The sequence below is a fragment of the Dermacentor andersoni genome, chromosome 2, assembly GCF_023375885.2.
Source record: "Dermacentor andersoni chromosome 2, qqDerAnde1_hic_scaffold, whole genome shotgun sequence".
NCBI lineage: Eukaryota > Metazoa > Arthropoda > Arachnida > Ixodida > Ixodidae > Dermacentor > Dermacentor andersoni.
Genome location: NC_092815.1, coordinates 150,710,621 through 150,736,435, shown reverse-complemented (window position 1 = coordinate 150,736,435; position 25,815 = coordinate 150,710,621). Strand labels below are relative to the sequence as shown.

At 47.1% G+C, this 25,815-nt stretch overlaps 1 protein-coding gene across 1 annotated transcript; it reads left to right on the top strand.

Moving 5' to 3' along the window:
- The first annotated feature begins 50 nt into the window (after positions 1-50).
- On the top strand, positions 51-25,459 carry LOC126540600 (N-acetylneuraminate lyase-like). Its single transcript, XM_050187439.3, has 11 exons — positions 51-252; positions 1,408-1,463; positions 2,842-2,912; positions 2,998-3,085; positions 3,721-3,778; positions 4,208-4,283; positions 5,988-6,080; positions 9,369-9,514; positions 12,733-12,864; positions 23,002-23,041; positions 24,959-25,459. The coding sequence occupies exons 1-11, from the start codon at positions 232-234 to the stop codon at positions 25,102-25,104; spliced, it is 927 nt and encodes a 308-aa protein (XP_050043396.1). The 5' UTR covers positions 51-231; the 3' UTR covers positions 25,105-25,459.
- Positions 25,460-25,815: the final 356 nt, after the last annotated feature.

The window sequence follows — 25,815 nt, the reverse complement described above, 5'->3', positions numbered from 1 at the left end:
TCGTGCAGTTAGAGAGGGCGACTGCATCCTGTTATCTCATGTGGCCGCGGACGTAGAGATTGCGGGAGGCGTGTTGTCGAGAGCGTCGCTCGGTCTTGTCTCGCGCTCCCTCTATCCGCGCCCTCGTTCAGAACAAAAAAAAAGAAAAATATACAAACGCCGAGTTCTTTGGGCCGAGAGACGGTACAGCTGCTTAGTCTTAATCACCGCCAGAGAGTAGAGGTGCTCAAAATGGACGCAAAGATAGCCAAGGCAAGTACGCCCACTTTCTCCTGACTTGCTAATACTACCGTGTTTCTCCTGGTTGGTGGTTTTACCATCGAAAGAACGTCATGCGACCGCGTGCGTCACAAGTGCCTGTCATTGGCAAACACTTTCTCGCGCATTTAATCGCACTTGGTGGGAAGATGCTTGTAGACAGGCGGTATACACTAGCTTCAGCATGAAAACGCATTCCTTCAGCGTGTCTTCTTTGACACGTTCGGGGCAGCTTCACTTCCATGTTTTCACGCCATAATTAAAGTGTGACTTGTACAAGCTGCGTTAGTAGGCGCACAGATTTGCTCCCACAGCTGCTTCTTTTTCATCTTCTAGAAAGAAGCTGTGGGCTCGCTCTATTCAAGCTCTTGTGAGAACAAGAGCTTGAAAATATCGCACAGCCGTAGCTCGGTGTGACTGTACCAACCAGTCAGACCAGAGGCACTGACGGCCTTGAAATTAGGATCACCTGCCACGCGTAACGTATGCGCTGACCGTCTTATACAGCATCATGGCGCAAAAAAGGTACAATGCAATAAACCTTGCATTTCATAACATCATGTAACCACACTGCTCTATCAATTAAAAGTCTCTTTTTCCTAAAGTTGCCACCACCAATGTTATTTCACTGCCTCAAGCTCATTACCTCTCTTGCGCCTGAACTATCGTATAATTTCGCCCATATACTTTGTCTATACGTATAGCGAACGCATTGTGGTTGTCCGTATGACGTTTTTATGTTGTCTAGGTGCATATATTGTATTTTCACTATGGCTGTATTTTTACACTTTTCTTTATAAATTAGATTTACAGTGTGACTAGTACTTTAATCGGCTACATCGTCACAGTGATGCTTGTAATAAAGCGCTGTGCTGCCAATTGGGGGTCACCATGGACCACCGGTGCCTTCGGCTATTCGCCCCACAGTTTTCTTGCATATTGCCTTTTTGTCATGGGCGATTAAAATTAAATGACGCGAAACGTAGAAATGAAACAGCACCCTGCTTCTCTATTATCGAAGGCTTGCGCTGTTTCGAGTTACCTCTATTGAAAGGGGGGGGGGGGGGAGGGGCGTTTCCGGCTGTTCGAAAGACCGCCAATTCTTGTATATGCAAGCCAACGTTGAACGGTCCAATTTTGTTCTTCCAGATAAAAAACTACAGGGGCCTTTGCGTCGCTCCATTCACGCCTTTTGACAGTAAAGGGTAAGCAGCATTACAGTGGCATGTTATTTTTCTCTAAAGGGCAGAAACACTCAACCTCGGTGTGCAATTACGCGGACGCCTGAGCGTCAAAAAAGAAACATAAGAGATAGACATCTGTAATGTGACAGGAAGCATGCGTCCTCGGCAAGGTGCCTTGTGGTACATTGGATTGGTTCGTACACGCTCAATGCGGAGATGCGTAAGACTCTCAAGATTGGAGCCTTAGATAGCCTGCCGCAGCTGAACGTTCGGCTGCTCCCTGAGCAGTCGGAGTAAGCAAGCATCTGATCGAGATTATATAGGATCTCTGCCACTCTCCCAACTCTCAGGTGACAGAAAGTACAGTGATGTAACTGAACCAGGCGAATGTGTACGCCGTGCTCGTTTTCGGCCAGTCCAGCGTAAATTGCTCTGCGAGAGTGATCGAAAGCACTCGCGAGCGGCCAATGGAATTGATGATTCATCTATCGCGAGTTACTCGGGTAATATTTTAGGAGTATTACGACGCCGCGGCTGCGTGTGGTGCCGCCCCCCCCCCCCCCCCCTAATGGTGTGAAGGTGTAATAGCGGGATAATTTATTTATTATGTTTAGCACCTGTTTTTGTTATAGGCTCTCTCAAAGTTATTACCATTGTTCTGTTTATGTCCACTGTAGGACAAAGGTCTCTACTCATGAATATTCAATTACCTGCGCCTTACATTCGCTGACCCCATTTTATGCGAGCGAATTTCCTCATCTTGTCACACCCACAGTTTCATCCTCAACTGCGCTTCCCTTCTCATACCAACCATTCTCAGTAGGCTACGATTGATGTTTCACTAAGAAATACCGGTACCGCAGCCTTCATAGTTTTAGCTAGCAGAAAGAAATATGACGAAATATATATGTGCGTGTTGCACGTAGCACCTACAACATTATTTGTCATTGTTGTCCGCATAGTCTTAGCTTATTATATTGCTCAGCTTTGCAATGTGAAACCGACAGATATCACTTGAGGATTTAATAAAAATCACAAAACATGATACTTTTGAAGTCGTGTTCGTTTAAGGCCTTCACAACAAAGCAATTCAGAGAATCACTTGCATCTACGAAGGCTCCATCAAAGCAATGTTACCACAGGGCAATAGCTAGCAATACCTAGGGGTGGGATATGAAAGTAAACACGTGAGAGCTATCAAAACGAAATCTCGCTTCGTTCTAAGTGCCCCCACATGTGTAATGTTCGGAGTATCTTTAGACTGATTTTGTGACGCATCGCCCAATCTCGTACATTAAGACAGACGGCTAAAACAAACTGTAACACATTTCTCGGGAATGCCATTTTCATCGATTGCTATATTTAGTCGTAATTCGTTTGCATTTGTGGATATTTTCAGCCACATCGACATCAACCTCATCGACAAATATGTGAGCCTGCTGCAGAAGCAAAGTGTTACGGGGGCATTTGGTACGAGCTCTGTTTATGCACTTTATGCCTGGAATATTTAGTTCTTACAGACAAATTACACTATGTGTTTATTTTCACGGCGCAGTTAATGGGTCGACTGGTGAAGGACTTTCACTAACCGTCGCAGAGAGAAAGAAACTGGCCGATAGATGGGTTGAAGCCTCCAAAGGAAAGTAAGCCAATTTCCTTACATTGCCTGTATTTTTGTCAGTGATGTGCTGTGACAAATAACACTATTCTGACTTTATAATAGAACTGTTTAGCTGAAAACCTGTGCAGTGTATACAAAATAATAATTCATTCTCATTCAGACAGATTCAGGCAGTGTAACCAGACAGAAGTTCACGTGAGGACGCGGGCTTGAAATGAATAAGTGTGATCGAACAACAAATTGCAGCAAACTGTGTCCGGGCAGCAACATTCTCCCTGACGAACGGAAGTCTTTTTCTCGAAACGTTGGATTAATATGAAATGTGAGCTGTGGGGCCGTAAAGCTCACAAATGAAATTTTTGACTGTTCTATAACTTGCTCTGTTCGTAGGGAAACTTTTCTGCAAGATCGCCATGGTGCTCGAAGTTGCACTTCGCATTGCCAGTTAAATGGACATGGTTGATAGAGAATAAACTACAGATTCGCAACGTCCCTTACCATCAATGCGAGAAATCCGCCAATGCAGGACGCTACGAAAACATTTCATGTATAATTGAATACATAACGCAAAGGCTTTTATGTTCTAAAAATTATTGCTGGATTGCAAAACACATTCTAAATAAACAAAATAACTCTCAAAACCTACTTTACTTGCAGATTGGACCTCGTTATCGTTCATGTGACGGCAGCGTCAATAGTGGACACCCGAGAGCTCGTGAGTGACTGGCTTTTGAAATGTTTTCACAGGATTCAAAGAACGCAGAATATTGCAGATTTCTGCTTTTCAATGCGTTCACCTCTTCAACAAGGACTGTCAACCCGTCTTTTTTTTAATAAACAGGATGTATTGGTCTTGTCCTTTACACAGTTGGTCTAGTTCTTTCTAAAATGCATAGTGTCATGTCTACGATATAGTGTATATTTGTTTATGGTGAGACTTTATCTCGTGAACTTCTTGAAATTTTTACCATCACTTTACACAAAGTAACAATCTTGTACCCAGCGCAGTGCTGTATTCCTTTCTTTGGAAGGAGTCGGTTGGGCGAGGGGATACTGCAAAGAACCAAACATATTCTATACCTCAATCATATGAGGAGTTAAAGGAATACATAGGATTTCAGCTGATGGTGGCTATTTCTTGTAGGCTACTCATGCTGAAAGCCTGAATGTGGACGCTATTTCCATTCTACCGCCGTTCTACTTCAGGTCTCCGTCCATCGGTAAGTCTGCTCCGTTCGCTTTAGTTACCAAGTTTAACACACTACAACTTTTGCTTCTTTCGATTAGCACTCTACGGCGGGAAATATGGTTAGGAAAACGTTTATTTGCCTAAATGGCAAGAAGGTGAGGTTCTCTGGATCACGAATTGCCGCCTCTTTGAACGGTCTCCATAGCAGCGTATTCAAGGCTATCGTTCTTTTGGCAGGACAACATATATAATTACGACTTTCCAAAGGATAAATTAATGCATTCAACTGGAGCACGAATGCGTCTGAAGGGGTTTTCACTTATATTTACATTTTGTCCAACAGCAGCCCTTTACCTATGAAGGTGATGCGGAAGTGTCCTGGAATTTGTATTTACGGCCGTGGTACCTATTAAAGCAAATTTGGTTTAAGCGGTTACCTTGCCGTTCATGTTCTTAACGCGTTGAGCAGAGAAGTCGAAGACCGTTCCTATGTCCGCTGTGCGTCTAATAAACAGTAGCTTATTGCCACGGTTTTCTGACTCATCGAATATATATAGCCATACGCCTACGTTGTTGTGTAAAGCGTTATCGCGGTAGAGTCATTTGCGTGTTTCTGCCGTGAATCCGAGGCAAGAAAGCTGCAATGCGAGAAAATGTGGTACAGAGAGGATAGCCCTATGCGGTAAAGGCTCCAATTTTAGCAGTTAGCGTCTTGAGCAAGCGAGACAGCAAAATACGCCTTTTTTAGTGCTTCCGTACCGGCATCGACTGAAATCGAGGGCCTAGTGGAATCCCGTCTGGTAGAAGAACATTGTAGTAAGTAATACACACAGCGCACATCAAGGCAAAACGCATTACATTAAAAGACGTTTCGGCTACCGCACCGTAGTCTTGTTCACAGTGACTGAAAATGCGAATGCACTCATTTAAGTCGGTGATGCTAGCACTTGCTATCATTGGCCACGCGACTAAACGCCCGGAAGACTGCCGGTATTCCTCTTAAACTTGTGCGCAGTGGCCTGAAAAATCAAGTACTAAAGGAAAACAAGGACTTAGAAATCACTTTCCATATATTAAATGTCGCTGTGTGGTGCTTACTTACAATGTGTGTTGTTTACTATTGGCGACGATTCCCTCCTAGGCCAGTTGGGTGTCAGAAGATTTAAGTGATTTTAAACACAAAAATACAAGGAAATCGAACAAACATCAATAATTGTTTTGAGAAATAGCTTATGTTAACAAGGAACACAGATAGAGACTATTGAACAACTAAGTGCTGCTGAAAAATTGCCAACCCTGTCTGCGCAAACATATTTCATAAGTCACCTACACCCTGCACTACGACCGGGATGAGATAATCAGCACACCACTGTATATTGGACCTTCCAGAATCAAAACTCTTTAGTTTTAACCGCAGTACAAGCGGTACCTAAGTGCCACTAGTAATAAATTGCTTACTCACACTGAAATAGGCGGAAGAGAAGTGTCAGAGCCGCTACCTAACTTTGGAATAGGGTTTACAGCATCTAAAAGATAGGATTTGCTAACTCACAGTGCAGTCTTCTCGGCAATGTAAAGTGCTCGTAAGAGTGCATGAATATTTGCGGCAAAAAGTGTCTCCTTCTAGCGAATGATAGCATTTGAGTAAAAAAAAAGTCAGTTAGCTTATATATATTACCAGAATTGAAAATGCAGTTTTCATACAGCCTGTGGGATAATTTGCACTTGTTTTCAGACCACCTGATACGTTACGTCGAAGAAGTTTCTAAAGCTGCTCCAAACACACCGATCATCTACTACCATATTCCAGCGTTCACGTGCGTCGATGGTGAGTTTTCAGTCTTGGTAGTAATGAATTCTCTGTAGCTTAGTGTGTAAAATAGCATTGTTAAAACTTGAAGAGGCGAAGACATAAATGAAGCAAGAAGACCTAATGGACAAAAGCGCACCAAGAAGGTCGATACTTGCGAACAACTTTCTGTGGCAATGAAGGGTAAGCTACGGAGGCAAAATACGCTCACTCGAGAGCGCTTCTGAAAGAAGGTTAATGCTTTCATGCGTGTTTATGTTGGTAGCGAAAACATGAACACCTTATTTACTACAGATAAATTACACAAAAAAATTGAGGCGCCACTCCACGCTGTGAAGGTGGATGATCAGCCAAGCTGTAGCAGATCACACAGGGTTATGCAAGGGCGCATGTATTTATTTTCATCATTTGGTAATGCTAGTGACGACATCTTTGGGATTACTGGTATACAGGGTGTGCCACATAACTTGAGCCAAGAAGTTAAAAATGAAAGGCGCGTCGGCTGCGAATTGAACCAAACGCATTCGCAATAGCCTATAGTACCTCAGACAATTTTTTGTTTTCCCCATAACTCACTAATTAATGAAGTTTTTTTAGCCAACGTTTTTAATTATTGGCTGAGGACCCCAAGTATGATACGCAGATTTGTAGAGAAACTTCAGAAACCACCGATCGAGTTGTTTCTTTTAGGATAAGTCTCACGCAGTCCTTCTTCCGTGTTGCAAAGAGAGCTCGCGAAATATGAAAAACGCACGTGACGGAGCGTTTGCGCAATGGTATGGTGCTGCCATCAAGCGTGGGTTCGGTGAACAAGGTGGGCTACAACGTGACTGGCGACGAGGAAGCGGCAGGGCGTTCTTTATCTCGTCGGCAGCGCTCGGCCAGCAGCACGCATTTTCGCCGTCATCTGAAGGGAGCCGACCTTGTTCACCGAACGCACGCTTGAGAACAGCACAATACTACTGTGCAAGCGCTCCGTCACGTGACTTTTTTTCCATATTTCGCGTGCTTTCTTTGTAACCCGGAAAAAAAAAGGCTAACTAAAACAACTCGATCGGTGGCTTCTGAAGATGCTCTACAAATATGCGTATCATACTTGCGGTCCACAGCCAATAAATAAAAACTTGGGTAATTAAACTTAATTAATTAGTGAGTTATCGGGAAAACAAAAACTGTCTTGTTTCGCTTGTGCCACACCTTTTATTTTTAAATTCTTGGTTGAAATTATGTGGGAGACCCTGTATACGATGATTTGTTCGGTTACAACATTAGAGAGAATCTTCGGCCAAACTAAATCTATACGCGACCGTTAGTGAATAGTTCAATGACTTGAATTGGCGTGGCTGTTCAAACGAAACTCTTCTTGCACACACTCAATGAATCATTTCTTATTTTTGATGTGTCCGCATTGAAATCTCCAACGATGACCACAGCGGTAGTGTCATTATGGCTAACCATGCAATGTGCGCGTTCATGAACCTCTTGTTATCACATTTGGGGGCGCCTGGAGATGCGACAATTCCGTGTTTCGTTTGTACGACACAGACATCGCCACACGCGGTGGCATTGCTCTTTTGTGAGTCAAGGAGGTATGGTTGTACATACATTTTGTCCTTCGCGCATATGGGAAAGCCTCCTGCTTGTGAATATATGTGCTGTTCACAAACTATTCCAGCATACCCATCGACTTGAATTAATGCAACGTGTTTTATTTATTTCATTTATAATTATTTGTTATTTGTGGCGGAGTGCTTGAAGCCTGCTTCACCTCTGCAGCGGATCGGCCGGCATTTTTTTCCACGCCGACGACAAATCCATTCGAGGGTAAAGGTGTACAGCTTCGCCACTAACGGTGGAAGCAGACCTATTTTGCAACTTTTTCCTTCCGTCTCTGATGAAACGCGAAACTGTCGCACGTGGAATCCTGTCGATTCCCCCAGCATCTGTTCCGAGAAACTAAAAGCACTACCGGACTACTTCGCCCGGTGACACATGCGCAGGAGCTACGTCTCCACATCTTTTCCTTCATTACCGCGTGAAATTGTCCGCTAGTATAGATAAGCGAAACAAGTTAGTCAAATGTCTTCTTCATGCATGTTGGGCTCATGTGGCTTCGTTTAGCGCGGGTATTCTTTATGATAAGCATGCACCATTGCCTCCCAGCAATACGTTATTCAATAATTTAGCCATTAGCAAGGTATATTTCAAGTCCTCCATTAAAGGGGCCCTAATAGAAGATATTAGGCCGCGTTATATTAATAGAGCATCCTCAACAAGTCAATCATCCTTTGCCATGCGGATATACACCATTTGCTTGCGGAAGAAATTGCCATCGAAGGTGCCACTGCCGTTCAATTTGAACGTCCGTGTTATAAGAGACGAAATCACATAATATTCACGTGAGATAATTCTGTACCACACTCTGTGAATCAGCCAGTGTTGACGTCACATGAGAGATACCATACTCCAAAATGGGTGACGCCACTCAGACTTTTCATTCAGTTAAATTTATTCCTTAAAAAAGTACCGGTCTTGCTACAAAAAGAAGAAAGTGTTATTGCTTAAGCTTAATCTTTTAATCTAGGTTGACGACTTAGTATTTCCTTTGCTGTGTTTTTAAAGAGAACGTATGTAATGCGACACAAAAGAGCACTGCTAATTTAGTGAATTCGGATTAAGTGTTCTAGAAAGCTCCATTTGCATGTATTTCTTGGTGAAATGTTCGTGATTAGCGACGCAAATGTGCGACATTATTTCTACCTCTAAATTTCGCACAGAAAGCGCAGCGCAATATTTCTGGAATGATGCACTGGGTTCGAATGCATTTGCGCCTTAGTGGGTTCAGTTAACCGCTGGTTCAGTTATTCTTTACTTTGAAAAGAAATGGAATCTTTGTTTAACGAAAAGTACCAATGTGTTGAGACCACCCGCTGTCTGAATGCTATGACATGACGTGTTATTGCACAGGATCTTGAACCCCGTCGTTCATTCTTGCATATTTCTTTGCATATTAAAATGGCGCTCATGGTAAACCGGTCTTTTACGGTATTCAAGACATGTAATTTAATAATCAAAATTAACGTACATGTCATTTGCTGTCCCTCTAACGAAACCACTCGACAATTTTTGTCTGACCCTGGCAAACCATTTTACATTGCCTTCATCCTGATTGGAGAAGGTCACAGTAAAGGGACAAATAGTGCAGGTTCAATTCTTCTGAGTACGTTAACGCTAAGACGCACTTCATCCGAGAAGGCATTCACGGTTTCACGCTGCAGATGACTGGTTGTTCTTTTTTTTTTTCAGTGCGCATGACTGAATTCCTACCAGAGGCAAGGCGACGCGTGCCGGCTTTGTGTGGAGCGAAGTACTCATGCAGTGAACTGAGCGACTTGGCTGGGTTCTTGCGCGAAGACAAAGCTGACATCAAAATATTCTTTGGATTCGAAGAGGTATAATGCAACTATTATTGTAGTGGCTAGATGACTGAACATAATTTTCACAACGTCCGCGCAAGAAAAGCCGCAGTCATTACTATTTATGCCGTCATACCGCCTTCTGTATCTAAAGTTATCATTATTGACGTTTTCCATCGACCACATGGCGGTTTATAGCACTCTGGATATTCTACAACACGCTTTCCGCCAATCATAATGATTGTTCAGTGCCGTCCTGTTGTCACCTGTTTAATGTTTTGTCATGGTGTACATAACGTGAGGAAGAAGGGGCACCACTAGTAAATAATGCAACGAACTATGAAAAAACTTGCGAACTGATAGCAGCGATTGGCTAAAGTGACACTGATATAGGATGAGTTCCATCGCCCAGGGCACCGAATCAAATTTCATGGTTCAAATTCATCCTGTGTTTCTACGCGTGTCACGGTACGTTGCAGAGCAATGATTGATGTCCACATGCACGTAGATAATAGAACGTACACCCTTCGTCCGAAGCATACGGACAACGGAAGAGCGTGCCAAACTGCACAGAGACGCCATCTTTCGGCGCGGCGCCCGCTGGCGAGACTAGCGCTCGAGCGGGGGTGTGCATGCGTGTCTCCTCACATCTGCCCCCACGTCATGTTGCTATTGCAAACGAGGTAGACTGCTCGTTGAATAAACGTTTACTAGAGTGCCACCTGTGCTGCCTACCCTGCTCCGCTAATCTGCGCCGCTCTTTCACCAAGTGACTGAGAGAGAGCTGGAATGAGCGCCCGTTGCGCATCGCAGTTATTCGGTTATCGCATTCTCTGGCGCCTTTTGATGACGCGCAAAACACCGTGCTTAATGCTGTGGCCGTATGTTATGGGAGACGCTGCCAATATTTGGTGCTGATTATTTAAACACGCTTTTTCAATCCTTATCGGTTACCGTGCGAAAAAATTGCCGTATTCTAAACATCGACACTGTAATATGTTGAAGGAGCAGTAGCACGTTGGCAGCAAAGATTGGAAGCCCTTCCGATAAGACAACGTGGCAGTTAGAAACAAGCCTTTCTACCCGAGTCATCTAAAGATGTCAGAGAAGCCAATTGCCCCACGGGATAACCTGAAAACACAGCGCGCGAGCCAGGTCTGCCAAAACCGCTAAGTCAAACAGCTGTGCAATTATGATGGAGCAAAGGAAGCGGCCCAGTCGGCTGCCTGTTGAACATGCAGTCGATAATTAGCGTACAGTAGCGGACAGATTAAAATGGACCACGGCGAAGGCGGCCGGAGCGGCCGAGGGGCCGCAGCTGCTGTCGCGCGTTCACGACGAGAGCAGCGCGAGTGACGTGAAACTTCTCCTCCGCACCCTCGCGCTGGTGTTTGTCAGGCTTGATAAATTTCTAGTGCGACGTTAGGCTGCTCTGCTGCTGCTGACGGTCGGGTCGAAGGGGTGTGCGAATCGCAAGTAGTTCACCACTTCGCGCTGTCGCGCAGTAGCGGACGGCCTCAAGCCACCAAACCGCTGCGCTTTGAAGGACGATAGCAGTTCTTAACAGAGAAAGCCTACCGAAGCCGCTTAATCTACTGCGAATAAACCCAGCAGTGCGAGATAGCATGGGCAAATATAAAGAGTGGGTCACGAGCCATCGTTTCAATCACGTGCCGTGCACGGTAATTCTGTGTCTAGCAGACGAGACGCAGCAGCCATCCTTTGCCCACGCGGTATCGTGGTCACGCGTCAGAAAAAAAAAATGTATAGATCCTGCGACTTTATGGTGGCAGCTGTCAGCTGCAACGTGAGCTGAGCGCAGAGGACAATCGCCCCCCCCCCCCCCCCGGCAAACCATTCCGGCAACGCATCAGACGTTGCGGCAATAGCGGCGTCAGTCATACTAAACCGGATGCTAAAGCTATCCGGTTTGGAGAGGCTACGAGCTAAAAGGGACGCACATACAAGAGCAAACGTCTCGACACCAGGCGCCTTTTTCACTAGTTGACACTGGTCCGCGTGTTTTAACCGAAGCCTTGCTTCATTTTATTGTGTCCGCGATTGCAGATCGCCGACAAAAAAACATCGACTTTTGGTTCCTTCAAAGCGCAGCGGTTAGATGGCATGCGGCCGTCCGCTACTGCGCGACAGCGCAAAGTGAACTGCTGGCCGTGAGAAGCAGAGCAGCCGAACTAGAAATTCATAAAGCATGACAAGCACCAGCGCGAGAGCGAGCGTGCGGATAAGTTTGACGTCACTCGGGGTACTCCGCCGCTCCGGTCGCCTTCACCGTGGTCCATTTTAATCTGTCTGCGACTATACCTTTTCAAGGATAGCAATAAGAAACACCGTCAGATATGACAGCATGTGCATGCTGCTTAACGGGGCGCTCGAGCACCACTCTCGACAGCAGGTGCCGCACCAGAAGGTGGTATGTTGATGCAGTTTGCCACTTAATTCCGTGGTCCGTGTACTATTGACGCAATAGCGTTAAGGAGCTCGTGTCGCAGAAAAGCCGGTGTCGTTGGCGTCGGCGGCGTTGGCCGTGAGCGATAAATCCCGGAAGGCACTTCATAAATAATAAACAACTTGCAAGATGGGCTCTTTGGGAATCGAACCAGGGTCTCCAGAGTGTGAGACGGAGATGCTACCCCTGAGCCACGAGTTCGATGATTCAAAGCGAGATAAAAGCGCCTCTAGTGAATGCGGTGTTGCCTTAGAAACGTGCCGTAGAAACTTATACTGCGGTGTATATCGGTAATTATGAGCATGTAAATAAAGTAAGTAATGTCACTGGAAATGAATAAACAGTTGCATGTGCATTCAAAATAAATTTACTGCAGCCGTAAAAACAAACATTTTGGGCAACAAAAGTCTTCTTGAGCCTTTAACGGCAGCCTACTGAGGGGTCTGGAAGACGAGTTTTGCTGACTCGTGCAGTTGAAAATCCAATATAAACCTTGATGTGGTTACCAGACAAAACTGCAGGAACGCCATCTTAATGTACTGTACTACTAACTGAGACAGAATATCGAAGTTTCAAGCAGTTTCTTATTGGAGCTTGAATGAGCGGTAGCTGCGGAGTTCAAAATATTTCATCCCAGGAAGAACTACCGAGTCATTACAGTGTGTCAGATATTGCAGAGTATTTTGGGACACTGATGTTCCGGTTATTAAAGAATAATGTGATGATTTACTGTCCACTGACATATTGACTCTGCCATCCATGAAGTGAAATTACTTTCTGGCCACAGATGCTCCTTGCGGCTCTAGCTTTGGGTGTGACCGCAGCCATTGGAGGGACATTCACCTACCAGGGACATCTTGCAAAGAAAATTGTCGATTTGTACGAGAAAGGTGACTTAGCCGGAGCACGCCATCACCAGGTGAGAATAGCTGCTTTGTGATTGCTGAACGGCTTAGCATGCGAAATAATTAAAAAAAATTGTCATTAGCACTGTCTCTTTCCTGCTGTAAGAGATTTTCTTTTGCTCCTGCTCAGTTTAAGCAAACGTGTATGCTTTGGCAAGCCCTAGAAACTAATAGAAACATACAAACTGATCTACTTCACCAGTGAAGCACTTAATGTGCGGATGCTGTTAGGCACTTTCGCACTGCTTTGTCGTCGCTTCGTATGTCGGGTCTCAAGACCAATGAAATATGATCAGGTCAGCTTGTTTTCTAAATACAATATGTTATAAATACTCTGGCTTACCTACAAGGAGATCGCATAAGATTCTTTCACTTCACAGGACTACTGGTGATCTAACACATGATGTTTTTGCCTGTGTAAAACAATGAAAACAAATGAATCAGTAATTAACAGCGTCAGATCTCATCATACATAAGATATTTAAATGCGGAGTTGCGAAGTTTGTGATATCTAACGTGTGGGGAGGGCGGACAACGAATGATTACGAGTGCCCTGAGAAGCATCACGGGGGTCTGTTATGTTGAGTTTTATTGTTCCAGAGTAAACTGTTGAAGCACAAAGATGTTTCCCGGTAACAGTTTCAAGTTTGTGAGACAGACTTTCTCATTGCTAGATATGGACCGCGGCCCTCGGGTCTTCAGAGGTGTTGTAGATTCCTAAGGCTGGATGCCAATCTGTGGTTGTTCCTGGTAGTCGTTCGAGGGCAGCCTTTTAGGCGGTACCGAGGAATGTATCGGCTTGTTTGACCTTGGCATTACTGAGTTCTAGGTAGGCGATACTGTACATGACTCGGCTAACTACAAAGGCGCGGATGACGCGCCGCGTTTCAACCTCTCCAGAGCATTTGAGATGGTAAGTCACTCGGTGTACCAGGCACGAAAATTGTTCAACTGTTGTGCGAAGAGCTTTAAGTGTGCGATCTGTGTGCCTATTTCCCGGTGACCAGGAACCCAGTATAAGTGCTTTAGCTACCTCGCATATAGGGTGGTTGCCTAGTCTCAGGTCGAAGGGTTGCTTGCCTTGTGTCAAGGCTTGTCACCCGTTCGCTGTCGCCGCGAGGTCATCGACGGGATATACAAGCCGGTTGGTTGTTCTCTACTCAAGCCAACACAGCGAAAGAGTCAGAGTCGGAAGAAAGAGAGAAAAAACCCTTTGTAGCCTGGCAACGAGACACACAATGAACGAAACACAGGAGCACAAGAACCCTCCCACACATGCACTTAATCTAGATCAATGATGAAGCCGAAAGAAATACAGTGAACAGTTAACAGTGGATATAGAAATTAACACTACACAAAACACACATAGCGGTCGTCAACTCAACATAGTTCAAAGAAAGCAAATGATGGCATTTGCATGGCCGGGCAGCAGCAGCAAGTCCATAAAGCATGGAGTTGACAGCAGAGCTTTCCCGAAGAACGCTGGCAAACCGATCTCGTTGCGGTGGATGTGACAGCGGGGCTGGGAGTTTAGTTGGTTTACAGGGTGTCTAGGTCTGACGTCTTCGCTCGAGCTGGTTGAGCTAGCATTAGGGGAACTACCGTGAGCTTCGTTGCAGAAGTTGGTTTGTCGCCTCTTACGTCCAGTAGTAGCTCGCAGTTCAGACGCCGCTATGCGGCCCAGGCGATACTGGACGGCAATAGCTCCTTGACGCTTCTCAGCAGACTGTAGGTTCAGCTTATAGATTGCTTACCTTGGTCTAAAGCTTGCCTTTAAATAACTTCTCCTTTACCTTGTTCCTTATGTTGGGGAATGGCAGATAGTGGTCACGATCCAATCAAGTTCACCCTATTGTATCCCGGCTGTTCCCAAGGTCTTGGCCACGCCGCTTTTAATTAGGGACGAGGGAACGGATGACTCCCCCAGCTGCTAGAGGTCGCGCACTTGTATTCCACCACACACGCACACCCTTGTGTCCGTGGTGGAACTCCATTGTTCGTTCACAAACACAGGAAAAACGACGGCAGCCGGCCATACGGCGCTGTCGCCACAAATACACTGTCAGCAATTCGTGGACACAGGATTTCACAGAGACACCACATATTTGGGAGTATGCGCACCCCTGCTTTCTAAGCAAGCTTCTCAATGCACGCGTGGGGCCGAGAATACACAGGGGTCCCTACAACAAGCTGTCGGGGCGTCACGGTCACGCCCACGACAAAAAGACAATTATCGCTAAACCTGCCTTGGGCTTCTTTCGGCTGCTTGCCCGAGTGGCCGGCAATACCCCTCTTGTTAGCCAGTTCCCATTTATACGGCCTTTTGGCGACCGATCGGTGCTTCGCCGAATCGAATAATGCCCCACCGCGACACCTCGGTAAGCCTCTGCCCTGTACCAGAAGAAATTCCTATTTTTCCTTGAGTCATCTGATATCACAGCCCACCGCAGAGGGACGTAATGTCTATGCTGCTTCCTGTAGAGTATGTTCTTTGTGTTCGAGAGAGCCTCTGTTCATCTATAGTGTGGTGTCATTGGCATACAGAGCGTAGCCCAAACCCGGCATGGACTCGAGCTGTCGGGCGAGGCGAGCCCTACCAATGTTGAAAAGTAGTGAGGAAATGTGGTTCCATGAGGCGTTAGTCTATTGGGCATGGTGAAAGCAGACGATCTGGTTCCTTGTATGCCACAAGTAGGGCGAGCTTACGTCGTTTAGGGTATCTCATGCGGCCGCAGTATAGTGACGAGGAACTCGTACCCCTTTCCTCCAATACCCGTAGCCAAATCCACACCCTGCCCTACCGAAAAACGTGAATCCCTCATACAAACAATTATGCACGTGACGACACCAGAGCCAGAGAACACAGAGAAAGTACGGTACGAATCCAGACACATTTTGCATGGACGCAGCCCGCTATGGCACACGTTTCTTTTCGCTGCTCGCCGTTGGCTCGGCCAAACGACCAGGTGTATTCACCCGCGCCTACGCCAAGACGAGCTCGGCAAATACGGCGGAAGCACTAGCGGTAGCCCTCGCAATCAAAACCAAAGAAGTCATGAGGCAGGAATCTTACATCTTCACCGACTCTCAAATAGTCGACAGGATAAAGACCTGGCAGCCACCTCATCCGCCTAACATCATCATGCAAGTACTCAACACCACGGCGTGAATACAGAGCGCACAGCTCCACCACCGACACCGGCCAGCGTCATGTCCGCATCCCAGCAAGCCGTGGACATACCCAAGTACACCTGATCAGCGGACGATGGGCCCATGGAAGATTGGTTTCGCTTTTTCGAGTTCCCCGCGTCCGCTGCATCATGGTCGCAACGGGGCATGGTGGCAAATTTCAACGATTACTTCACCGGTGAGGCATTTCGCTTCTACCTCTCGCACACATTTGAAAACGATGAATCCTGAAATAAAATGAAAGACGAAATTATGAGCCAATTTAAAGTTTACAAATCCTCCAGTATCCACGAGCTGCAGACATTTCAGCTCGTGGTCGCCGCAGTCCCACACATTTTCCACGTAGCGATGATAATCATTCCGTAACAAAGCCCAATTTAGTAGATCCTCAGCAATTTCCCTTGCCATAATTTTCCCACGAAGAGGACACGAAATCGCACGTTTAGCATTAACTTCATATACCCAATAAATGAGAAGCCACTGCACACCAAATGATCCACACGCCTATTCGTTCCTTCGAAACTCAACAGTGAACCGGGTTTGACCTCCGCACATCATTAAACAATATGTACGTCTTCAGCAAGCTGCAGTGCTGATGTCGTCGTTGATGCTTCTGACGGATTCCACCGCTATTCTCACGACTCTTGTATGCACATTAGACCACAGTGCATGCTTTACACGATTCACCACACCACCACACCACGGCATCGCAGCCAGACAGCCTTTGTTTGAGAGAACATGAACAAGCGGCGTCCGCTGGAACATCTTACAGCGCTCAATCACCAGGAATTTGAAACTGCATGGCCACAAACTTCTGTATCAACATCGCAAATCTAGAAAATACTACAACCGTCAGTTCTTCTCGTGAAACGAAGCCAAATTTCTTACTACCAAGACGAAACCAGAACATGAGTACTAGCACCAACTTACGTAACTTTCAAGGCGGAGACAGTTTAGAGCAACGTACGTATAGAGATCAAGGTGCTTCGCGACTCTCGAGCCTTTTCCGTATACTGCAACTCAACAAGTCGATACCACTTCAGAAGCTCGCACGCTCGGAGCAGCGTCGCACACTGTCAAATGACAGAAGCGCGCATTCTGAATGACGTCGCAGCAGTCTTGGAAGAGTCTTTTGAGAAGCCTGGCACACTGCACACGCCACCAGACAAGTCTCACAAAGAGGAGCAGTAGACAAGCTGCACATTCATCTCCACATCGATTTGCGCCAGCATTCAAAGGCATCTGCCAATAGATACGCTACATCAACAACTGTCGCAACAACATCAAGAAGATCAACAACAACATAAAAAGCAGTTCCAACGAGGAAAACGTCAGTGCGCAAGTCAACCCAAGGCCCAAGGCCGACTCAACAAACACGACGTTTTGCAAGAAAGAAACATCTCCGAGTGCACCCACTGTCCACGGTAATCGGTTGAGGACAGTCGATCATTATCTCGAAATCGTCGTAGCCCCCGCCATTGCCGCGGGTAAGCCGGTCTCGCCACAACACCCCACGCCCACTCCACCCCCATACGCGGCCCCCTTTGAACCGTCGGGCGCCCGGGCCGACCCCCATAAGTATCAAGATGGCCAGGCCAGATGAAGTGTTCCGCATCTGGTAGTGTAACTGCAGGAGTTTCACTGCGTGGAAAGCCTCCCTGCAGCAATACCTACACAGCCACGACGCCAAGCCCCATGCAATCCTACTGCAAGAAACTCTCACACACACCGCCACGTTCACCGGTTACCAGTGGTTAGCCGGCCTCGCCGAAGGACGCGGTACCGCCCCGCTGCTCTCTAAAAGGCTCACCTGCCTCGCGCACGACCTCGGCGCATCCGAGGTAAACAACGTCGTGACGGAGATTCTCCCAAGCGATGCGTCCAGGCAAAGTATGTACATCCCCAACGTGTACAGCAGCCCCAGACAAATGAGCCAGCGTTTCAGACGCCTATCCCAGAGAGCCATCCGTATTGCAGGCTCAAACCAACTCGCGATAGCTGGCGACTTTAGCGCTGCGCATCGCACCTGGGATTAGTTAGTGACACCCCCAAGAGTACTGCGCTGTGGCAGCATGCGAACGACCTGGATCTCACCTTAGTGGCAGACAAGGCGTTCACTACCCGCATCGGCACGTCCACGCAATGAGACACCACCCCGGATCTCTCATTCGTGAATAACACAGCCCATTCCCGCTGGTCCTGTCTTGCAAAGGATTTCGGCAGCGACCATCTCATACTGCCCGTGCACCTACCCACCATCGTCAGGAAGCCCAATTCGTACACGTTGGTTGACTGGGACCTCTTTCGCAAGACTCGCGCCTAACCACTACCTACAGACACTGCCCTGAATCTCGACAACTGGACGGCTCAGCTCAAGGTCGACGTCGGAATGGTCACGAAAACAGTCAACACGGACATGCCAACCGAGAAGATGGACAGCCTCCTCGCCCACTTCCTTGTGGCCAAACAGTCTCTACTGACACGATGGAAGAGACCGCGTCTCAACCGCAGACTCCGTAAACACATTGCAGAACTGAGCAAGAACATAACGGAACACTGCAGCACCCTATCGAAACAGCAGTGGGACGAGGTTCGCAACTCGGTCGACGAACAGGTCCGCAACGGGAAGACCTGGCACCTCCTCAAACACCTGCTAGACGACACCAATACCCGCACGAACCAGCGCCTCTCGCTCACCAAAGTCCGTTACCAGGCCAAAGGCACCGCTTCGCCGGATGACGTTGTGAACACCCTTGTGCATGAGCACCTGCCGATACCCACAGGCCCGCCGACCCTAAATCCCGATTACACAGGTATCGACAACACCCTCCTCGACACCGAATTTCCCGTCGAAGTAGTGCGCCGGGCTCTCCACGAACTGAACGGCCGTTCCGCCCCGGGCCCCGATGTCATAACCAACAAGCTGCTGCGAAACTTAGATGACCCTTCGGTCATGTACCTCATGCGCGCCATCACTGACGTGTAGGGGCCGGGTCCTGACGCCTGCGAACTCGGCCAGACGATCCTCATTCCAAAACCGGGCATGACGCCCGGCTTCGATAACGTTCGCCCCATCTCGCTCCCGTCATGCGTTGGTAAGGTGGCCGAGCCTGTTATACTCAACAGAGTGGGCCGGTATCTCGAAGACCAAGACTGTTTCGCACACCGCATGATCGGCTTCTGACCCAGGCTCTTGATGCAGGATACGATGCTTCTCCTGAAACACCAGATCATAGAAGCCGGGGCCACTTGGGGCACCCGCGCCATTCTCGGCCTCAACCTGGAGAAGGTGCTCGATAACATCGAGCACTCGGCAATACTTAAGGCAATCGCGGACCTAGGGGTCCGGCGCCGATTCTACGAGTTTGTCCGCTCCTTCCTAACCGGTCGCAAGACAGTGCTCCGTGCCGTAGACCTCACGTCGGAAGAAATCGAGCTCGGACAGTTAGCACCCCCTAGGGCTCTGTCCTCTTGTTGACACTGCTCATCCTGGTGATGATCGGGCTTTCCGAATGCCTCTCGAAGATACAACGCCTCAACCATGCGCTATACGCGGACGACATCACCATCTGGTGCTCCGCGGCGCCGGACGACTTTAACGAATCCGCTCTACAGGAGGCAGTCGAAACTGCCGAATCCTACCTCGACCACATGGACCTGAAGTGCTCCTCCGCCAAATCGGAGCTCTTACTGTACTGTCCAAAACGACAAGGCAAAGGCCTAAGGGGTGGAAACCCCCCCCCCCCCCGAGCACTACACAACCGTCCGCACCAGAGACGGTCACCCAATCTCCAGGGTCGACTCCAACCGAGTACTGGGAATGATAATCGACGCTGGCGGGTCAAACATCTAAACGGTCCACAACTCGACGACAAAGACGTACAACACGATACGACTCGTACGCAGAGTGGCCAACCGTCACCACGGCCTCAAAGAAGACGATCTGCCCCGTCTCGTATACGCGCTCGCCCTATGTCACTTTACCTACGTCGCAGCAGTGCACAAGTGGAAACAATCGGAGCGTGACAAGCTCAATACACTCATCCGAAAAGTAGTGAAGCGGGCCCTCGGGCTCCCGATCACCACGCCGACGTATCGAATCCTCGAGCTCGGGGTGCGCAATACGATGATCGCTGAGGCTCAGGAGAGAGTGCAGATGATACGACTGACGTCGTCCAAGACGGGCCCCTCACATCTTGCGCGAGTTTGGCTACTACCCACCGAACATTCCAGGATCCACCGGAGTTTACGCCGGTTCCCCTCGAGCTGCGCGACCTGATCACAATCGCACTCATTCTGTGAGATCTACATCCGGAACACAATCGAGGCAGGCGCCTTGCCTAGGCGACCGCATTCGTCAAACGCGTAAACAAGAATGCGACGACGTCGCTTTCGTGGACGCCGCCACCTATCGATGCAACCGAGCCTTCGCCGCGGTAATGCTGTCGTCCTCGCAGCGATCCCTAAACGCCGCCACGGTACTCACACGCGACCCCGATCAGGCGGAGCAAGTGACCATAGCCCTGGCAATGCTCAAGGACAAGCGAAAGATAATATTCAGCGACTCGAGATCGGCCATCAAAGCGTTCGATAGAGGAGTCGTATCCGACCAGACGTTACCTGTCCTCCACGGCGTTGATTCGAGCATCTTAAAGCACCACACCGTCACATCGTTTCCCGCTGACCTGGGTCGGATCCCGGCGCCCCGCCCAACCTCAACGAGACAGCCCACGGTGCTGCGCGCGCACTAACCGACCGCGCCTTCGTCCACGAGCAACCACGTCTCTATGAGTCGGAGGCGAACAGGGGCGTCACAGTAATGTGCAACGAAATCGCTAAACACTTTTACTTGGGACGACGTCTGTTTCCGCCCCCGCACCCCAAACTAAACAGGCCTCCGGCGCTAACACTACGCTTGTTACAAACACGTACCTATCCCAACCTCGCCACGTTACGCGTCATCTACCCGGACGTCTGCCTCGACGATGCGTGCCCCTCATTCTGGGTGATGGCGACACTCGCACACGTGCTCTGGGAGCGTAGAAAATCTCGTGCCCAACTCAACCTCCGACAAGTCGGAGAAGACCCTACGAAGCCCGCTCCCACAAGACTAGTAATGGATCGTCCAGCAGGCTTTGCACAGCGACCGCCAGGTACTCCCTGTCGGTCCCTGCGTGGGAGACGCCCACTGATCGCTGATGTGCGTCCTTATTAAAGTGTGTGCAATCCACTCTCAAATAGCGTGTTATTTTTTCACTAGCGACTGCGTTCCTGAATGTGTCGCCGGCCTTTCTAAGTGCAATACTAAACCAGGAACATAGAATCATGTGGTGCCCGGGACACATTGCATCTAATGGGTAACGACAGAGCGGAATGTGGAGCTCGAGCGATTACTCACCGAGCGATTATCCGCCGTCCAGGTATCCTCACACTTCAGGCGCCCTACACGCACCGGGATATCCTAGAACATCAATCTCGAGAAAGACGGCGCTACTCCCCGCCACACCCTCAGCTAGTTGTAATGGAAGCGCGTGAGTTGCTCCGCCTACAGACAAATACGCACTAGCACTTGCAGTAAAAACATACCATCCACTCCTGCGCGTACGTGGGAACTTGCTCAAGCTGTAGAGGGCAGCCAACTCTCTCCCACAATATGTGGCCATTCGGGCTCAAACCACCTCAAATTATTACGCCACCGCTTACGGCCCCCAAAAGATCAGAACGGAGCACTGAGAGACCGGCCCACAAGCGACGAAAAGGAGGCCCAAGTGACACTTCTCGACCAAGCACGGCGGGCTGCTGGGGCCAGTGGAGCCCTGGACTAGGAGCCCTACCCAACTGCTTCCCCAGCTCCTTTACTTTTTTAGTAAAACATATTAGATTGCGTTCAATTAAAAAGTTGCGCCACTTTCGTTTCCAGTAATGAGACTGAAAAAGAACCTGCTATAACCTGCTGTTACCTGCTAACAAAACTTCAATCTCCACTAGGTTCTAAAAAATGCGAATATCTTGGCCCCTGCAATCGCTGCCAATGAAGTCGGTCTGTCTGTGTGTGACTTCTGTCGGTCGCGCTGATATCACGCTCCAAAACACGCAGCGCAAAAAAATGCATGATGTGGATGGACGCTCATCGAGCCCCTAATCATTGCGGCACGGAGAGCAAGCAATAGTGACGACCTGTTTTTCGCAGAAAGGAACGTATTCTTGACAAATTCATCTTTAAGTACTTCGAGGCACTTAGTTCATGTAAGTGTGCAAGTCTACCAATAATCTGGGACTGAGTTGTTCTCGAAGGGATGTACGACCACCACTAATTGCGGTACCATGAGGAAAAAATGGAGGTGTGTGAGGAAAACGTCATTTGAAAAAGGGAACAATTTTAAGAGCTTTGAACAAAGTAAAAGATCACAAGAATATCCCTAGCCTAGCAACAAATATCCCTAGCAACAAAGGCTAATATCTTAGCCTTTGTTGTTTCATAATTATGTGTGCCTGCTGTCTACATAATACGGTGCCCAAAATATTAACTCCACCTTTATACAACAGTTAATAATAAAACTTCAGCTGTTCTTTAGCAACACACCAAGAATATCGAAGAGGAGCCCTGCTTTAATAATTCAGCTTTGAGATTACAATCAGGAATAAAACTCTTTCAAGAACTGAGTGTTTATCTCACGAAATACAAGTTACGTGACTAATAATGGCGCCTACTTACAAACAAGCACTAAGCTCAATCTTTGTTTCAATTTCGTCATGGCTAATCAGCGTGTCTGACTATTTTCTAAGAATATTGGGGTGCATATTCATGGCGGCTCCTTCATATTTGGTGTGGTAATACCCTATTTGAACTGTATATTGAATATGTATACTGAAACCCTATATACCCTATATACTGAAATTCAAATGCGACAGCCAATACGGATGCAGATCACCTGCAACATGACTTATTTTTTTCTACTCAGGACAAGCTGAAGCATGGCATCGATACCCTCTGCAATCATGGTATGTTTTGTTGTATATTTATATCGCGCAATATCACGCACTGCGCACAATATCACGCACTGCGCAGTGTGCTTTCATTTTTCAGACACGAAATTAATTCTGTGTCTAATAAAACTTCAAAATGACAAGATGTAGCAGTAACGTGCTGTCGCCAAAAATCTTATTTTGCATACTTAATATGTCATATCTACATTATCATGCCGTTTGGACCTTAAGAAAGGCAAAGAAACTGCCTTAGGCCTGCATTCTAAAACGGTTCTGCATGCGAAGCTCCTCCTCCACTCAACCCCGTTAAGCACACAATCGTCCCTCAAATGAAAAAGACGGTACGATTCACAAGAATTGATGTGAAACGTCAATAAAGAGCAGTGAATATAACGGCCAATGAGTGGCGTTGACATCCACTTCCGAGCTTGAAGATTTACCTGAGGTCGGCTTCAGGGCTCCATGGTAAAACCAGAAATCGCGCTGTGCACGCCAACACAAGTCGGGCTTCTTTTGAAGTCGGAGACGCGGTGAGCAAGTTTATTTTTGAAGAAAGGCTAAGGAACGGGGATGAAAGGAAACAACCGTCTGAAGGGCACAAGCATCTGTACCTCAAAAGCGCGGACACGAAATGGAAGAAGAGGTGAAGAAAGCGGGAACCAAGGACCGAGTAGTTGAAACTGTCAATAGACAACCAGAAGTCATAAAAAGAAAGTGATAGAAAGAGAGATGGCTAATAGGATGCAAAGCATGGAAACAAAAAAAAAAGACAGTAGATATTTACGAAAACGGCAAGAAATCAGGGGTGAAATATGTACGATAACGCAAAGGGTGCCTTGCTATTGAGGCCCGACCTGGCCGACCGAGGACCAAAAAAAGATAATCCTGATGGAGAACACAGGCGTCCCACGATGAGCTGTACGTAAGGAGCTCGGAAATGACTTAGTACGCCCTAAATGAATACTAAGATTAATAATACTAATACGCCCAGCAAGGTTCGTAAGGAGTTTCTACCTTCCAGAAACGATTTACTTCAAAGATGGAAGGATAAACGGGTCGTCAGTGGAGATATGTAAGAGATGGTCAGCTAATTGGTGGAAGAAGAAAAAAAGAGAGGAGATTTTGCAAGTGAGCGTAATGATACAGTATAATGATAAAGATTACAAATACGAAAGATCGATATCAGGCATGCAAAAAGAGAAGACACCAAAAGATACAGTCAAACGTGATTAGACCAAGCAGGCTAGAAGAAAACATCATCCCATTTCATAGGGGATACCAGTATATACCATCATCATCGACTCGAGGTGGAGGGCTGAGTGGAGGAACCCTCTAGAATAAGGGGGCTCGACACTCGAAGCTCAGCTGACGCTACTTCTAAATGTTTTTGGCAGAACTGGTTGCGTCGCAAGAACACGTTACTTTCCGTGTATAGTGCCCTGATGTGGCCTTTAAAGCGTGTTGTTATGGGAGCAGTGAGGCCTGTTGCTAAATACGCACTGAATGTTAACAAACAGGACGATTTGGCTCGTAGAACGCGCGGCTGGTTTGGGCAGCCATATTGTTTGTGAAGCAGCTTGTAAATAACCTGCAAATACATCTTCTGGTGTAATCGTGTCACAAATTCTGCCCCGTTGCCATAAACTGCCTTAAGGCGGATGGAATATCATCGCCACACTGTCGCCTTCAGTCTAATCTGTTATTTTCTTTAACTGACATTTTTTTAAGAAAGCTCAAAAAAATATTCCTTATGCTAAAGCGGGATATTGCATAATTACGCAGATACAAACAAACCAAAGCAATACAATGGCTGTGCCACTACGCGCTTGGTGCAGTTGCTGGTATTAGTTACGAAAGTAGCAATTGCTTCAACTCTGCTCAAATTTTTAATTCCGGTTTGGAAAGCGTGAAGCGTGTGGTCTGTGTTTCCAGGTTTCTCTGTGGCTGCTCTGAAGGCTGCCGCCAACAAAGTCAGCGGGCTCAACTTCGGGGACACTCGAATACCCGTCTGCCCCTTGCCCGATGACAAAGCTGAGAAGCTTGCTGAGGAGATTAGAGCCCTGGATATACTCATCTGATGCCAGCCTGATGGCACAAAGTGTGCTTTTTTCCATCGCCGATATTCATGAAGCGCAAGTAAGGAATGTAATTGGTAAAATGCGGCACGAGCCTCCGTTCTCACAAGAAGTGAATGAATAAAATTTATCTTAGTAATTGCATGTTTGTGCGAAAAACAGAAGGAGAAAAAACACGGACTTTAACCTTTATGGTCATAATCAGGGAAATCAAATCAACGGTATTGTGGCCATCAAAATTGCATGCAGAAGGACAATATATCACGATTTAAAAAAGGCTATGTATATGTATGGTAATAAATAAATAGGTTTACATCGGTATTATTAAAAGCCATCGGTAAGATTATATTGCATACAATGACTTGTTTCACTTTTTTCATGAATGTCTACAGCAAAAATAGACGATGACTGTTCGTTTTTCCCTGTGACACAACAATATGGACAAATCAGAAGGCAGAACATGAAGTCTTTCCTGATAATATGTTTGATTTGGAATTGATTCCCACTGTAATATATAAGAAACGCTTAGAAAAAGTTACAAGAGCGGTTGGGTACTGAAACATATCAAGCTATGCACTTGCTATGAAATCATTTCCAGCACATTAGATTCCCTTGGTACAGCAAAGTGGTATTCAACACGAAAATTTTAAGTTTCATTCAGGAGAATGCGTTGCCGAATACCAATGCTTAACTTTTATTCCCACAGGTCTGGTT

Excerpts from the sequence above, each read along its gene's own strand:
- LOC126540600 (XM_050187439.3), top strand. The coding sequence starts at position 232 with ATGGACGCAAAGATAGCCAAG. Across the intron at positions 2,913-2,997 it reads AAGTGTTACGGGGGCATTTG|TTAATGGGTCGACTGGTGAA; the intron begins GTACGAGCTCTG and ends TTCACGGCGCAG. Across the intron at positions 12,865-23,001 it reads CCGGAGCACGCCATCACCAG|GACAAGCTGAAGCATGGCAT; the intron begins GTGAGAATAGCT and ends TTTTCTACTCAG.